The sequence below is a fragment of the Mastigoproctus giganteus genome, chromosome 9 (assembly GCF_048544385.1).
Source record: "Mastigoproctus giganteus isolate SK-2022 chromosome 9, ASM4854438v1, whole genome shotgun sequence".
NCBI lineage: Eukaryota > Metazoa > Arthropoda > Arachnida > Uropygi > Thelyphonidae > Mastigoproctus > Mastigoproctus giganteus.
In genome coordinates this window covers 122019453-122036759 of record NC_143583.1, presented here as the reverse complement: position 1 = coordinate 122036759, position 17307 = coordinate 122019453, and the positions used below count along the sequence as shown (strand labels likewise).

Here is a 17307-nt window from a genome sequence, read left to right as displayed (position 1 = left end):
TATACAGATCGGTCGTGTGTTCAGGCGACGATGAGCAGCTTGCAGATGGTAACTGTGGATTAAGGGAATTATTCTGCATTGAGCAAACATTTTGAATCAGAATTTAAATATTCTGGATTATTAAAGCGATTTTTAAATCTGGAATTTCTTAACCATTTAGCACTAATGATTGACATCCTGCAGGAGCTCTCTTACCTTTCAGAAGCTTTACAGAATCACAATGGTAAAAGCATATAAATTAATTATTCGAACTATCAATGCTATTGCTAATTTGAAAAATTCTGAAGGAAATTATGAAGCTAAAGCATGTTGAAGTGGAAAGAATTTGAAGGAATCGAAATCGAAAGTAAGAACAGTAAAATTACCTCGTGACAAGTTATTAAATGCATTGTTTATCCTTAAAGAATAAGTTATTAATGCAACAGAGTGATTTTAAATTAAATAAAGAAAACAACGATACCAATGAAAGAAATTTTAAACATATGCTATCCGAAATCGTGGAATGTGAAAGAACTTTCGTTTCGGTGGCAAGACGGTGAAAACCAAATAAGAAATTTAAGTTTTCTGATAAAATATGAAATAAAAATTAATAATTTTAGAGATTTTGTCGAAAGCAGTTTATCTTTAAAATTGAGTGAAATTACCTTTTCAATTAAGAAAGCCAGAAATATCTTTGAAACCATTGCGATTAGCTGTGCTGAAGCTGAGTGAGCGTTCAGCGTAATGAATAATATTGTGACAATTAAACACGTTCAGATTATGATGACCATACATCTAAATTGAAAACCATTGCTTCAATTTGATCCGGATCGTTACGTCAAAATCATTCCTCTGTAATCGTTGCTCAGCTATTGAGCAAAGCAGAAGATCAACAAAAAATATTACTAAAGAAGTAAATTCAATATGGCAATTTTTAGAATAAATTTTTCTTGAATATTTGTGAAATAATATTTTTTCATGTAATCTGTGATTTTTTTGTGTACTTTTTCTAGAAAGTTTGTTTTTTATGTAATATTTGTTTTTATATTGTGGAATGTTTTGTGATAATTTTTATGTTATTTGTGACATGGGAAATATTTCATGTTATTTTTTATTCGCAATATTAAAATTTTATCATGAAAAAATTGTATCCATTATATTTTCCTAGTTGTTAAAAAAAAAGATGAATAAAAAAGTTGTGCATGTGCTGAGCACACGTGGTAGATGGTTTATGCGAAACATCCTTCATGTTTCTTTTAGATATTTTGATTTGTATATATCGATTACGAAATAAAAGAGCTTTTTTTATTGTAAATATTTTATTGTTCATTCACAGATTTCATAATTTCTGGAAGGCAAGATACAATGGATTTATGATAACTACAGTAAGAGATGTATACTTGCGAGTGCAACGTATCTAAAAATATCTCTGTAAAACCGATCGATGTTCCGATCTTGTAATTGAAGCGAAATATGCAGCTGTCAGGGAACCTAACACTGGAATGTAATGAAAATCAGAGGTGAAAAAAGAAATTGTTGACAAATATTTGTATTGTTGCAATCATAATTACTGCAGCAGTAACTTCAGGAAGCATGATGGTGACATCATGCTATTTGAAAATTCTGAAAAGTTAGAATTCTAGACACTGTTGTATCCAGTTATCATCATAAGGCGAGGCATGATGACCAGGTTTTTAGGTTTTTAGGTTTTTTTTTTTTTTTTTTTAGATAGACCTAAGAACGTTCTACACATTCACTTATATGCATGATTAAGAGGGTAATAAGCCACATCTGTTCCCCCTCCTAACTCTGCCCCCAACTCGAGATATCATACCGGTCATGAAAAGTGCGTCATGTGCTCTAATCACACTACTAGTAGTGAGATCATGGGAAGCATCTCTAGTGAAAGTCGCGGATGACGTCACTTCCGTGACCAATCAAATTTACTCGGTAACAAGTAGGAAAAACTGCGAGCTGATTGTTAAAATATTCACAGCTCACCACTGGCCAAGTCCGTACTCACCAGATGTGAGCCCCTGGGGTAAATATATAGGTAGGCTTTCTGGAATGTACAATGAAGTACAGTGACTTAACTTGCTAGTTCATTTCTGTTTTTTTGCTGCTTTTTTTTTTTTTTTTTTAGTTTTCTCCCAATGTCCATTTGTTTCTATTTTAGCAAATATCATCAAATACTGGATAAGGAAACAAAAAAAAATAATAAATAAATAAATAAAAAAAAGCATTGCGGTTTCACCAGTGAGAATGTGATCATCATCATGAGCCATTTTCAATCCACTGCAGGATGAAGGCCTCAACAGCAACTTTCCAGTTCCTTCTGTTTTGTGCAATGGCCATCCATTTACTACCCACGAATTTCATCTGTCCATCTACATTGTTGTCTTTCAGGTTTTCCTTTAGCTCATCTTGGGTACCATTCTGTTATTTTCTTAGTCCATCTGTCATCATGTCTTCGAGCTATGTGTCCTGCCCAAGACCATTTTAGTTCTTTAGTTTTGATAAGAATGTCCTTTACTTGAGTTTGCTGCCTAATCCGGGTGTTTCTCTTCTTATCTAACAGTCTGATTCCCAATATAATTTGTTCCATTCTTCGCTGTGTAGTTCTCAGCTTCTCTTCCATTCTTTGGTGAGTGCCCAAGTTTCACTTCCATAAGTCATGGTGGGGAGTATACATTGGTTCATTATTTTACGTTTCAGACCAATTGGGATATTGCTCCTCAGTATGTGACTATATTTCCTGAATGCTATACATCCAAAATTTATTCTTCTCTTGACTTCCAGCCATTTATCATTATTAGAGGCATATGATGCAAGAAAGCAAGCTTATGCAGCATCAGCCAAAAAAAATCAAAAAAAAAAAACCCCACTCCCATTTCACCCCTCCATAGAAAAATGTGGAACGCTTCACGATTTTGCGTGTCATTCTTTTGCAGGGGCCATGCTAATCTTCTCTGTATCGTTCCAATTTTAGAATATGTACTGCGGAAGCAAGTCCCAGATAAGTATATGACTCCACCTTTTCAATTACTGCTCCTTCAATCATTATATCCCTTTCTGTGGCATACTTGTTCACCATTACTTTTGTTTTAGCCATATTCATCTTTAGTCCAAACTCCTTACTAACTCTGCATAATGATTAAGATTTTCCTCTAATTCTTTGGGATCATGGCTTATGACCATAATGTCATCTGTAAATCGTAAATGGTTTAGGTACTCTCCATTCACACTGCCTCCTTTCTGCAACCAGTCTAATCTCCTGAAAGCTTCTTCAAGGGCAGCAGTAAACAACTTTGGAGATATTGTGTCTCCTTGTTGAACTCCTTTCTCAATTTTAAATTTACTACTGTCTTTGTCTAGTCTAATAAAGGAGGTAGCGTTCTCATATATTTTCTTCAAAATCATAATATATGGGGTATCTATGCCTTGTCTTTCCAATGCCCGAAATATTGCCTTATGCTGTATGGAGTCAAATGCCTTTTCATAATCCACAAATGCCAGGCATAATGGCGTTTTATATTCATTTGCTTTCTCCATTAGTTGTTACATTACATGAAGGTGATCCATAGTTGAGAATCCTGTCCTAAAGCCAGCTTGCTCTTTCGGTTGATTCTCATCAAGTATTTTTTCTAATCTGTTAGTAATGACCCTTGTGAACAACTTGTAGATGTGGGATAACAAGCTAATTGATCTATAATTTCCAATTTCTGATTTATCTCCTTTCTTATGCAGCAAAACTATGATTGCATTATTCACACACCTTAGGCATCATCTTTTCTAATGCATTTTGTGAAGAGTCTTGCCAGTTTTTGTGTCATGTCTCTTCCTCCCAATTTTAACAACTCTACAGTAACTTCATCTTCCCCCGGGGCTTTCTGATTCTTCATTTTCTTCAACGCATGTTCTACCTCATCAGGAAGGATATCAGGTATGTTTGTTTATTTGTTATTTGGTTTTTAGGAGCATTAGCAACTAAGGCCATATTGCTCCGGAAATATGTGGTGGTCATTCCCTGACCTTTCAGCATTCTCCTTATTTGGTGGTGACAGGCTCGAACCCTGGTCTAATCAAGAAGCGTGTGCTACGCACTGCTGCTCCTTCCCACCTAGCTATGGAGGCGCCCAGGTATGTTGTATGTGTTACTAATTTGCAATCCATCTTCCCCACTGCTGGCATCATTCCCTCGCTCCTTGTATAACTCTTTATAGTAGTCTTCTGCTATTTGAATTATGCCTTCTCTGCTATTTATAAGTAAACCATCATTATTCTTCAGTTTCAGTATCATTTGTCTTTCTGTATTATTGCTCATGGCTGCTGATTTAAATCCTTTGTTTTCCCTTAATGCTTGTTCTACTTTTCTTGTGTTAAATTTTCTTATGTCCTCTCTGAGTCTCTTTCTAATGGCTTTGCATAACTCAGTATACTCAATTTTCTCCTTGTCAGTGTTTTTCTTGCTCTCCATTTGTTGTCTTTGGTTCATCATGACAAGTGTTTCTTGACTAATTTTTTCTTCTTTGGATTTCTTTTTACCTATAGGATTCTTGGGCTTTATCACTTTCAGAAAGTTGTAATATTCTTCATCAATATCTTGGTCCCGAACAGTCTGCAGAAGCTAAAACTTGTTCTTAAGTTCCAGTACATACTGCTTTTTCTCCTCTTCTGTTATCTCAAAGACCTTTGTATTATTTACTCAAGTCAGTTTTTTCCTTTTTTTTTTCTTACATCTATATCAAGTGTGCATCTTACCATTCTGTGATCACTTCCAACATTTACCCTGTTCAGGACAGTAACATCATTCATGATATATCTTCTGTTAGTGAGGATGAAGTCCATTTCATTAGTTGTTAATCAGTTTGGGCTCTTCCATGTCCACTTTCTGTTCATTCTTTTCTTGAAAAAAGTGTTCATTACTGACATTCCTCGAGATTCTGCAAATTCCACAAGTGAGAATGTGATACAGAACAATAAATGTGGTCAAAGAAAGAGAAAATTATTGAAATCTTGCCCTGTCCACCATAGTGATCAAAAATAACAATAATTATGTTCAGCTGTTCGAATATAATTACCGATTTTTTATTTTTTTTAAAGATTTTAAAAACTAGGATAATGACTGCCAAAGCCTTGGTGTTTTCACTCATTTATTACTACAAGGAGTGTTCAGAAAGTTCATATTTTATCTAACCTACTTCTAGTGAATATGATTATGCAGAATTTTTTCAGGAGGCAGTATATCTTGCACATCACTGTACCAAATCTCAGTTTAATAGATCCAAATCTCTTTTTTTTTCTTTGCAGGTGATTTTTTTGAACTAAGGAGTAGAAAACTTTAAAAATGGAGAAAAAAGAATTACTGGAGGTGATAAAATGCTTGTTCATGCTGATATGGTGCAGATATTGGGGGATAAGGCTTCTGCATATTCCACAGTTGTGAAGTGGCACAGAGAATTTGGTTGTGGCAGAGAATCGTGCAATGATGTGGATCATTCTGGATAACCCTCCACATTGAACACTGAGGGGAAACGTCAACCATGTGCAGGACCTAGTGATGCAAGACAGAAGAATGATTGTTAAGTGTATGGCTGACCCTGTAGGCATTTCAGTCGGCAGTGTCAATTGATGGGTTTCATGGATGTTGAAAGATGAGCAAAAGGCATGCCGCAAATGAATCTGTATGCTTGATGAAGATTTATGAAATTTCTAGTCCCAGATTGTTACAATGGATGAAACATGAAACCTTGACCTAGACTCTAAAAAACAAAATCAAGTCTAATGTGGAACATCCATGTTGTCTGCCTCCCAAAACGTTCTGTTACTCCATCAGCTGGAAAGGTGATGGAATCAGTTTTTGGGATGCAGAAGGCATCATCATTATGATTGACTACATGGAAAAAGAGCCTTACTATCACAGGTGCATACTATAGCAACCTCATTAGACAACTTCATGAAGCCATCAAGGAAAAGTGGCATTGAAAACTGTGAAAAGGTGTCTTATTCCTTCATAACAAAGCACCCAGCCACACCTCCCAGATTGCAATGACTGCCATACAGACTGCAGGATTTCAGTTGCTTCAGCATCTGCATATTCTTTAGATCTTGCCCCTAGTGACTTTTATTGTTCTCAAACTGATTGATAACATCCATGGGAAGTGATATGCCTCTGACTCTGAGGTGGTCACAGCTGTGGGTGTGTGATTGGAGAACCAAGATAAAGATCTTTTTCTCAATGGGATCAAGGCACTCGAGCACTGGTGAGAAAAGTGAATTGCGGTGGCCAGGGACTACATTGAAAAATAAAAAAAGAGAATCATAATGGTATGGCTTTCCTGTATGTGTTAGAATACAAATTCTTTGAACGACCCTTGTAGTTGGAGATAAGAGCTTATTTGATAAAATATTACAACCATGCTAAAATTTTCACCTTTTTTGAAAATCAACAATTTTCTAATAAGCATGAATTTTTTAATAATTTTTGGAGCTATTCTGCTGGTTTCTTCCAAAGACTATGAATGAAAATGTTATTTTAACAAAATAATTATGCTTGTACATTTTTAGAGAAATCTGAACATAACCAGGAGAAATGTGTAGGAGCAGATATTAATCAACTTCATGGGGATATCTGTACCATAGCTTTACTGTGGCAGAGATATCCTCCATGTCTCAAAATGGGAGACATTATCAGAACCCAATTATAAAATAATTCTTTAACAAAATAATAACTAACTTTTAGTACCAGAAATTTACTTACCTCTCTACCCAGTCTTTATAAATAGGAATGTCTTTGGCATATAACAATTTACTACTAGGAGAATCCTTTCCTAATCTATGTTCTGATTTTGAACAAGCATCCATGAATGTTTGAGCTACAACTGAGAGACATGAATCTACAATGTTGGTTTTGTGTATGTCAAACACAAAATTGGGATTTTTAATTAAATTAACCCAAAACCTCAATGGTAAGCTGTAAAAAAAAAAATATATAAAAATAAGCGTGTTAATAACATTTAAGCATGAATTAAGTTGAGTAAACTTCAAAGAATAATAAAGTTATACATAAAAAAGGAGCAATATTAATACAATAAAAAACCTAAATATTTTTGTGTATCATCCCATGAAGTTGGAACTGTGCAAACTTTATAATATGATACAAGAGAAACAGCTAACACTCTGACATCATGGTATGCAACATTGAACCAGTGTTTCACAGTAAGTGAAGCACTTGATTAAGGCATGCAAGCATTAGTTGATTACAATGATTCCAATAAGAATGAATTAAGCAAATCTCACCCCTTCCCCCCAGCAAAGACAAACATACTACAATTAGCCAATGAATGAAAAACAACTAGGCAATGAATGAAGATAGTTTTGGCTGCATCACCAAAGTCCAAGAAGCTGATAATGTCACATGTGGAAATTTCATAGAGAACTGTTGAACAAGTAGTTATGATTGGTTAATGATGAAAAATATCTTAAAGGAGAACCCATGGTAAATAATGTAGGAATTTAGACTCCCCCTCCCAAAAAACAAACTTATAAAAATAAATTTTCTGCCTATACCCCAGGACATGGCTGGGGTATAGGCAGAATAATGACTGATGATGTATAAGCTTGCTTTCTTGCATCATTTGCCACCAATACTACTACTACTAATAATAGATACATAAAGAAAAAGTCTAATAAAAATTTTCTATTGCAGTTAGCCTTACTGAAAAAAGAAGAGTCAAGTTTCCAGCCCACAAAACATTTGTACAAAATATATATTTTAACATTAATCTACTTTATATTTGACTGGTCATTCATTTTGCAAAGAGCACACCGAGGAGAAATATGATGGTAATAAAACTGCACATTTAGATTTGTGAAATATATCTGAGTGTGGAGTTTGTTTGGTAATTCAAAAATTTTTCTTTATTTTTTTCAAAAAATAAAGAAAAATTTTTGGTAATTCAAAATTACCTTTGAATTACCAAAAATTTCCTTTTACCTTTCATTTTTTGAAAGGTAATTCAAAAATTTTTCTTTATTTTTTTAATGATAATATTAGTCAAAGTTTTAATTATGTCTTTAAATTAGATGTTTTCTTCACAGGTGTTATCAAAAAATAAACCATTTAAACACTTTTTCAAAACTATTCATACAAAGTGATATACACTGATTGATCACTTAATTATGACCACCCCTAAGAAAACTGAATACGACCTAATGACCACGTGAGGTACGAGAGTGCGCAGTTAGTCGATCTACATAGCATAGATGAGGTGTCAGTGGTTCAGTAGGTAGTAAAATTCCGGGCATGATGGGTAAAAGGAAGGATTTATTGACTCAGGGTTTTAGAATTTCAATAAGGGGAGTATAATGTGCACTAAAAGAACAAATAGGACTTGGGGGGGTGGGTAATGGTTTCAGTTAAGAAACACAGAACATCTAAGGCAATGCATCCAGTGGACAGGGGTGGCTAATGCAATGTTGAGTCAGTTTGGTGAGACCTAAGCACTGGGAAAACAAAATGAGAGCAGGAGCATGTTATAGGCATAATGTTGTTGTTATTTGGTTTTTAGGAGCATTAGCAACTAAGGCCATATTGCTCCGGGGATATGCGGTGGTCATTCCCTGACCTTTCCACATCCTCCGTATTTGGTGGCTCACAGGCTCGAACCCCGGTCTAATCAAGAAGCACGTGCTACGCACTGCTGCTCCTGCCCACCTGACTACGGAGGCACCTAGGCATAATGACTGTGAGGAGTATAACAAAATACTGCACTTACAAATAGTGTGGGTCAGTAAATCAGAATGTCTTATAATAGGGGATTTTAACTTTCCAGATATTGATTGGACTTTGGGGGTTGGTTATTCACACAACAGCAAAGCATCTGTGGATTGGGATGACTGTTTTCTACGCTGGCATGTTAAAGAAGCAACAAGTGAAACTGATCAGATTATCAGCATTGGCCCTTGGTGCATTAAAAATGTGCAGATAAAAGACCCACTAGGTGGCAATGGTAGTAGTTTATTAATATAGGATTTATTTAAAGATGCAACTACTGTCAAAGGTAAGGGGAAGGGCTTTTGCATTCGTAAGGCTGACTATGATCTCCCATAGTTTTTAAATTCTATACAGTGGGACCAATAGATGAAGTGACCAACAGAATAATTCTAAATGGGAAGCATTTGGGGATGTAAACGTAGAAGCTACTGAGATTTTTATACACAGAAAGGGATACTGTTTAATGCTTAGACCTAAATGGATATAAGAGGAACTGATGAGATTCGTAGCAAAGAATAAAAATGCATGCGATGCATAAAATTTATCAGGAGATATAGAAGTCTACAGTATGTAATCAAGCTAAAAAGAAGCTTAGGGAAGCTAATGCAGATCACGAGAAGTCTATAGCAAAGAATGCAAAGATAGCCAATAATGATTTACTTTTGTCCACACTAGAAGGAAGTGGATGAATCACATTGGTACACTGGATATGAATAGTTTAACCGCTGATGATCATGCTTGGGTTGCTAACAAACTGAATAGGTATTTTGCATCTACATTCACACATTAAGAATTTTTTAGAGATGGGAATGATAGAAGTATACCAAATTCTAACTGGAAGTTGAATGATTCTGTGATAACTGAAAGGAAAGTGCAAGAGAAATTGTCAAAGCTAAACATAAAAATGGCACTGGGACAGATGAAATCTACTTATTATATTAAGGGAGGCAGAAAATAGGTAAACAAACCTTAGTCATGATTCTGAGAGAGCATCCTTAGATTCAGGAGAGGTTGCTAAGGATTGGAGGTGTGTGAATATTTCACGAATGCACAAAGGGGGTTGAAAGTGTAACGTACATAATTATTATTATTAGCCATATGGTGCAAGGAAGCCTGAGGCTTATGCTGCACCAGCCAAAAAAAACTAAAATATTCTGAATTACCGAGAGAGAGGGAGAGAGGGAGAGAGAGAGAGAGAGAGAGAGAGAGAGAGAGAGAGAGAGAGAGAGAGAGAGAGAGAGAGAGAATCACCAAGAAAAAGAAGAATGATGATATCCAGCTCAGGACCTTGGGTGTGTCAAGCCCATACTCACCAGATGTGAGCCCCTGGGGTTAATTACACACCAGTTAGTTTGACTTCTGTTCTAGGGAAAACAATGGAGTCACTGATTAAAGATGTAATGCAGGGCTAATTAGACAGGAATGGTCATACTGCAGTCACAGCATGGATCTGTGAAGGCATGATCTTGTGATAAATATGACTAGATACTATGACACAGTAACAAAGAAGGAATTGGATGAAAAAAATAATTTTTACATCATATATTTAGATCTCAGAAGAGCTTTTGATACTTTTGCACATAATGGCATCAAAAGCAAGTTACTGTTATGGATAAAGGGATGGTTGCTGGGACCCTAGTGGAGTCTCCTAGGGTTCAGTTCTGGGCCCACTGTTGTTTTCTATATATTACTGATAAGGGCATGTCTTAATGTCATAGTTTGCAAATGCAAAGATTGGCAGGGTGGTTAATGACAGAAATCAGAGTATGCTACTGCAACGTGATCTAGACAAATTAGGCAGATGGGCTGCAAAGTGACAATTGAAATTTAACACTGACAAATGCTTGGTACTTCATAAAGATAGTAGAGGATGCATAAGACCAAGGTGTAATTGTACAGTCAAGAATTTTATCAACAGAGACAATGAGGTGATTATCCTGTTGTATTAAGGTAATGGTTATGCTACATTTTGAGTATTTCAAATGATGTGGAAGCCTCATTTTAGGAAGGACATTGATCTCTTGGAATGGGTGCAAAGAAGAGCAACCAGATTAGTGAGGGAAGCAAAAGGGTACTCTTACCAGGAAAGGCTTCAGTTCTGCAAATTGGAGCATCTGGAGATTAGGCACCTGCAAGATTTGATTTAGACGTTTAAGGATTTGAATCGATTGAGTATTATAAATTTTCATGATATTGTTCTCTTGCTCTGACTACACACAAGGGGGTATAAATTGAAAATGAGGAAGAATGGTTGCAGGATATGTGGAAATTTGACTTCAGCCAGAGGGTGGTTTGTTGGAACAAACTGCTGTTTAGAGAAGGGTAGTTTGTATAAATTTTTTATAATTTTTACTATAAAAATTATTGAAGTTTAGTTTATAGATCGGTTTATAAATTAAACCAATCTATAAATGAGGCCTTACACTGAAAACACACATGTTTTAATGGTATATAATATTTAAGCTGTTTAAATCATATATAGCAAAAAAAATTTACATTTTTACTTTTTTGACAAATAGGAGCACTATCACATTATGCCATATAGTGAAAGGTGAAGCCCACAGACTATAATAAACATACACTGCAACTTTCCAATGTAAGGTACAGCAATTTTGTTTATTCAAACTGAAATGTAATAGTTTTGGTTTTGTTCATTCAAAATCCTTCTTTGAAAGTGACCATTAGTGAATGATTACAGACTGCATTTTTGTTTGTAAAACTTCCTGAAATTTTTTCCTGAAATCACTGTGGTCCATGGGAAAATGATGTAATAATTAATTTGTTCTGTACTTGCAATAACTAATTTTCCTCAAAGGGCTACACCCATCACTGCACCAAGTAAAACCTTCTTTCAAGTAATTTTCACTGTATAAACAGATTCATGAAAAAATCGTTGATTTCAAAATGTCCAGATTGTATCTGGACATTTTTTTAATTTTCACAGTTGACATTTTCTTTATCATATCAGAGATTTCTCCATTTTTTGGGCTTGCACTATTTTCAGGAAGCTTCTTCATAGAAAAAGAATGATTTTCCTTTTAAATTTCTTTATCTTAATATTTTTTTAACTGCTGAGGATTTAACTTTGCATAAATGAATTTCATATTAAAACTGAAAAATGGAGAAAGGAACACAGACATATCACTCTACAGTTATATTTCACCAATAAACATATGTGAATACAAGGAAGAAAAAAAGCGAATGAGATTGGACCCTTGTGCACTGGGTGTGGGAAAGTCTTGGACAACTCTGCTGATTTATGGATGAATTGAACGTGTAATTTGCACCGATCTTTACTGAAGACATACTGCGAAGAGGCTGTGCAAGTGAGGCTGAGTCATACGAAATTAATTATTTCGAAATTACAGATGACTGTTTATTAGAAAAACGTTCGAGCATAAAGGTAAGTAGGGCTCCTGGAGTTCATGGCATATACCCAGTAATTTTGAGGGAGGCCACCAGGGAGTGTATCGAACCATTGAAGATAATTATGAGGGCATCTTTGGAGTCAGGAGAGATTCCTTTGGATTAGAGAAGTGCCAACGTATCACCAATACATAAAGGTGGTTCTAAGGGCGAAGTTGGTAACTACAGTTACTGGTCAGTCTGACTTCAGTGGTAGGGAAAATCTTAGAAGCAATGATTAAGAGTGCAATCCAAGGATTTAGATTGACATGGCAATCTTTACAAGCAACGTGGTTTTGTTAGAGGAAAATCACGTTTAACTAACTTAGTAAGCTATTTTGACAGTTACTCTGGATGTAGGATCAATTTTTACATAGTTTATTCGGAATTTATAAAGGCATTTGACTCAGTCCCTCACGAGAGGTTATTGTATAGGCTTGAACATGTTGGAATTACTGAAAAAATTCTAAGATGGATTGCTGGATGGCTGCAGGGCAGAAGTCAGAGGATTGTGATTAGTGGATATTCTTCAGATTGGTGTAAAGTTAGAAGTGGTGGGTCCTCCAAAGATTGGTCCTTGTTGGACCACTGTTGTTTCTGATTTTCACAAACAACATAGACGATGGGATAGAAGGTTTCATGTCAAAATTTGCAGACAATGTAAAGATCGGTAGAGTAGTTAATGATGCAGTACCAAGCAGCGCTCCTTCGGGATGACCTGAACAGACTGCAAAAATGGTCAGAAAAGTGGCAGCTATGTTTTAATGCAGCAAAATGTCTAACACTTGGGGAATATCTGTATCTTCCTCGTTGTTCCAACCTAGGGTTGGGTCGGTTGAATCAAAGCTTTCCATCTTTTTCTATCTTTCCAAATCTTATTTTCTGTCATTCTCTTCCAATCAATTCCCTTCATTTTCACATCTTCCCTAAACTGATCTCTCTATCTTTTCCAGGATCTTCCTCTCAGCTTGTTCTTGTCCATTTTCAGCTCAAACATTCTTCTTGGTATTCTGTTCGAGTTCATTCTCTTTATGTGTCCAAACCATTGCAAACGTGATGAAGCCATCTTCTCCCTCAAACTTCCTATTCCCAGGTTCATTCTAATGTCAATATTTATAATTTTGTCCCTTCAGTTTTAGCTAGCATAGTCCTTAACGCCTTAATTTCTAATGCTTCGTTTCTGCTGGTATCTTTTTTATTCTCACTCCACGTCTCAGCAGCATAGGTCAAAGTAGGGACAAAACATGCCCTATTTATCAGCTTTTTACACTTCTTTGGAACTTCCCTAGCCCAACAGGCTGTTAACGTTACAGAAGAAACTCTGACTAGTTGCTATTCTCCTTGTTATTTCAATATCTAGGCTGCCATCCTTTGTTAATGCACTCCCTAACTTTTCCCCCCTCTGTCCATCACCATCTCTTTGCTTTTTTGGCTACTTATCTTTAGACCATGCTCACTAACTACGCTTTCCCAATGTGTTAGTTTCTTTTGACGTTCTTTCTCCTTGTTTTCCCAGAGGTCAACATCATCTGTTCCACCTTTTTTATCATCCACTGCTACAAGCATATTATCCAAGGGCAATAACAAAAAGTAGTGGTGACATGGGGAATAGCAACACCAAAATAAATTATATACTTAGTGGGGGTTGAATTTAAAAACAGCAGAGGAAAAAAGGGATCTTGAGTTCCGATATGGGCAGATATGAAAATTTCTGAATAGGGTAAACAGGCAGTCAGGAAAGCCCATGGTGTCCTATCAATGATTTATTGAACATTATTCTGTAGGGATAGGGAGGTCATAAGTCCGCTGTATTTGGAATAGTGTTCAAGTGTGGAGACCTCATCAGGAAAAAGACACAGATTCTTTTGGAAAGGTCCAAAGATGGGCAACTCACATGGCGAGATCAGCAAAAGGCAACCATATGAGGAAAGACTGTATATGTGGGCTACAGAGCTTGACAACCAGGCATCTCCAAGTTGATCTGATTGAGATTTATAAGTAGTACCGACCTGAGCACTGGGTAACCTGGGTGGTCACCTGGGGTGCCACATGACTGTTTGATTCATTGTCTAAAAATTAATGCTCGGGCGTGCTCTGTCATAGAGTATGCCAGGCATGGTACTTCTTGGAAATTTCTGAAACACAGCTGTGGCTTATCTTACAAGGTTAGTATTCCTTCTAGAAATGTATCGTATAAGATAGTGGTGCCAATAGAACTGTTTCTTGCTCCAATTGCCTGCAATCTTGCCTCAGTGAAGGTCTGTGCAGTATGGCTTACTGTGTTTGCACCTGCCTGCTCATGTAAGTAATCCTAGAAGCAATATTTTTCGAGATATTAAAAATTCTTTTGCAAATAAATCCCTTGTTAATAATGAGTGTTTTGATGCCATGGTGACATTGACCAATAATGAACCTGAGCCTCCTGGGTGATTGCCATTAAGACAAAAGGAAATTACGGCAGGCTATGGTAGCATCAATGATGTATATTAGAAAATTTGCTGCCTGCCGCTAAACAATGCAAAAAGGATGCAAAAGATGAATTATAAGTCTTCCTCGAATTACTCGATACATTGACTGTATATATGAAACTCATTACTTCGTCATACAGTTCCTTACATTAGCATAATTTGCGCACTGTGCCCGCTCATGCAAAAGTTTTAGGTGCTCCTGCTCAAGGGTTAATGAATAATTTTTCGTTTGCATTCCCAGAGGTGTGGAGAGTGTTCACGGGACCAGGGGCTTATTTATTATTTTTAAATAATTAGTTTAGTAAATAAGAAATTACTTGGAACTGTTAAAATAAATAATTCTATTTTCACATAGCCCATATGGCAACCAAGAAATTATCGGGAGAACAAAATCATAAAAGAAGACTGGAGAAGATATTAGAAATCCAAAACCAACCTACGTTACCAAAGTATATTAAAAGTACTGTGACTTCCCAGCTTGTTGGTGATGCTCAGTTCTCTTTTAATGATGGAAATGAAGAAAACATAATTAGATTGTTTGTATTAGAGTTTGTTATTATAATATTACTAATATTTTTATAATTGCATTCTGATCATCAACTAAATAATGGGTAAGATTATTTAGCCTTGAAAGTATTATGTTGTTCAATCACAGTTCATTATGTTATTGTAGTTTTGAAGCTTAAAAATAAATTCAGTTAAAATTCCTTGTGCATTTCATTACCTATGAAGGGGGAGGGGTGCATAAAGTCTTTCCACCAAGGGTGGCCTAAATGCTTCACGCCAGCACTGTTTATAAGATTCGGAGGGAGGGGGGATTAGTAAAATGAAAAAGGTGGAATTTTCACTGTTAAAGAGAATTCCAGAACTTGGGCGCATAAATTCAAATTACAAGGGAAGACTTTTAGACTAGATTGTAGAAAGTTTTCTTTTAATCACCAAGTCATTGATTGCTGGAACAGGTTGCCTTCACAGGTAATTGAGGCTGACACTGAACAAATTTAAAGGTCAACTGGATAGTTACCTATGTGAGGAGGGAAGCATATAATTTGACTTTTCTTATTTACTCATTTTTTTTTTGAGTGCAGCAAAAGCTTGTGGCTTCCTTGCACTATATGGCTATTACTATTACAGTCAGTCCTCGTATAGCACAATAGTTGTGTTCCTAGAAACCCTCATGCAATGCAAAATCGTGCAATATAAACAACAGGCCCTTTTGGGAAAAATAGGGTTAGGTGTCGACCACCCAAGATTGAACACACATTTGTAACCAAAGCATTACCAAACACAATAAATAATCGCAATAAAATACGTAAGTATTTTATTACGACTATTACGTAATAAAATATTGCTAATGCTTTTGCTTCTATCGTAAGCAAACTTGTTTTTTGTTTGATTTTCTATCCAAACAGTTGACAGCCGTTGCATCTCTTCCAATTCTTTGTGTCTTAATCTAATGGATTTTAATTATACTTTGAGTTGTTCCTGCGATGAAAGTTGTTTTTATTTTCTCTGCATTTTTTGTAATTCTCGGCGTTGCCTCATTTAGGTCTGTAGCACGTGCAATATCACATGGTCTTTCATTTCGCTCAAAGCGTTTCACAGTTTCATATTTTTTTGCTATCGACAGTGGTGGACTGGCCATAAGCCTTACCGGGGAAACCCCATTGGCTGGTGTGATTTTGGCCATAAACTGTAGTATGAGGCCTCTGTAAATTTTACCGGGTAAGAATTTTTGACCCAGTCCGCCTCTGTTTATTGATATTGTTTTTTTTTTCTCTCTGAATCTGCAGTGTCTTCACCAGGATGCTTTCTTTTCACACCTTTTAAGTATTTTACTCATTTTTAGGGAATAAAGCACAATTACAAAACGAGGAGGCACGCTTGATACACATAAACAAAGCTGCGTGTGTGTAGCAACTGAATAAACAACACCATAAAGGCAGAGATACACTATTAACACCTCACATTTTACTAAAGCACATTTCTAGGGGTTACTACAATAAAAACAATTTCCAGTTGTGTTTCTGCTAGTGGAATCTGTTATAAACTGGTAGTAAACTCGATCTAATTGCATTTGTGATTATACCGATAGCTGGAATTGTGTTGGTTTTTACGTTATTATGGTGAAATGTGTTTCCCCTTCACTGATATAAAAACATAAATATATTTTCAGAATCTTCTCTTCATTCCTATCGTGTTGCGTTCAGTTGGGGTGATTCCGCATTCGACTACCATTTCTTGTAAACACAAAGGCGAATCGTGCATAAGCGAATTCGGTTCGTGTTATATAAGATATTGTTCCCCTATTTATAAATCGTGTATGATCGAATTTGTGTAATGTAAACACGTGTTATAAGAGGACTGACTGTACTATATTATTTCTCAAGAAGCAGTACAGTAGTTATTGGTGAAAGTTGCTATTTTCAAGCAAACAGGGTAATATGAAGAGTAACAGGTGAAGGGAAGTCAAGATGAAGGAAATCAGTAAGGACACAAAGGAAACAGTAAGAACAGTAGTCCAACAGAGCCTAGAAATTTTGGATTGAGATGGAATTATCAAGAGAAAATCATCAGCAAGAAAACTATATGTAAATCCATCAGGAGGGATACAATTTTTATTTCCAGAAAATGCAAGTCGTAGAAGTCGAAACCAATAACCTATCAGTACTGCTGACA

General features: G+C 35.9%; 1 protein-coding gene and 1 non-coding gene across 3 annotated transcripts in view; both read right to left on the bottom strand.

Moving 5' to 3' along the window:
- Positions 1 to 17307, bottom strand: part of LOC150080687 (plexin-A2-like) — a 1379917-nt gene that overhangs the window by 64203 nt on the left and 1298407 nt on the right. For both annotated transcript variants that reach the window (XM_090381876.1, XM_090381877.1), the window contains one exon: positions 6740 to 6952. In XM_090381876.1, coding sequence (XP_090238002.1) covers positions 6740 to 6952 — 213 coding nt within the window. The remainder of the gene's footprint in view (positions 1 to 6739; positions 6953 to 17307) is intronic.
- On the bottom strand, positions 2886 to 2992 carry LOC150080688 (U6 spliceosomal RNA). Its single transcript, XR_016547490.1, has one exon. It is a non-coding gene; the product is annotated as a U6 spliceosomal RNA (small nuclear RNA).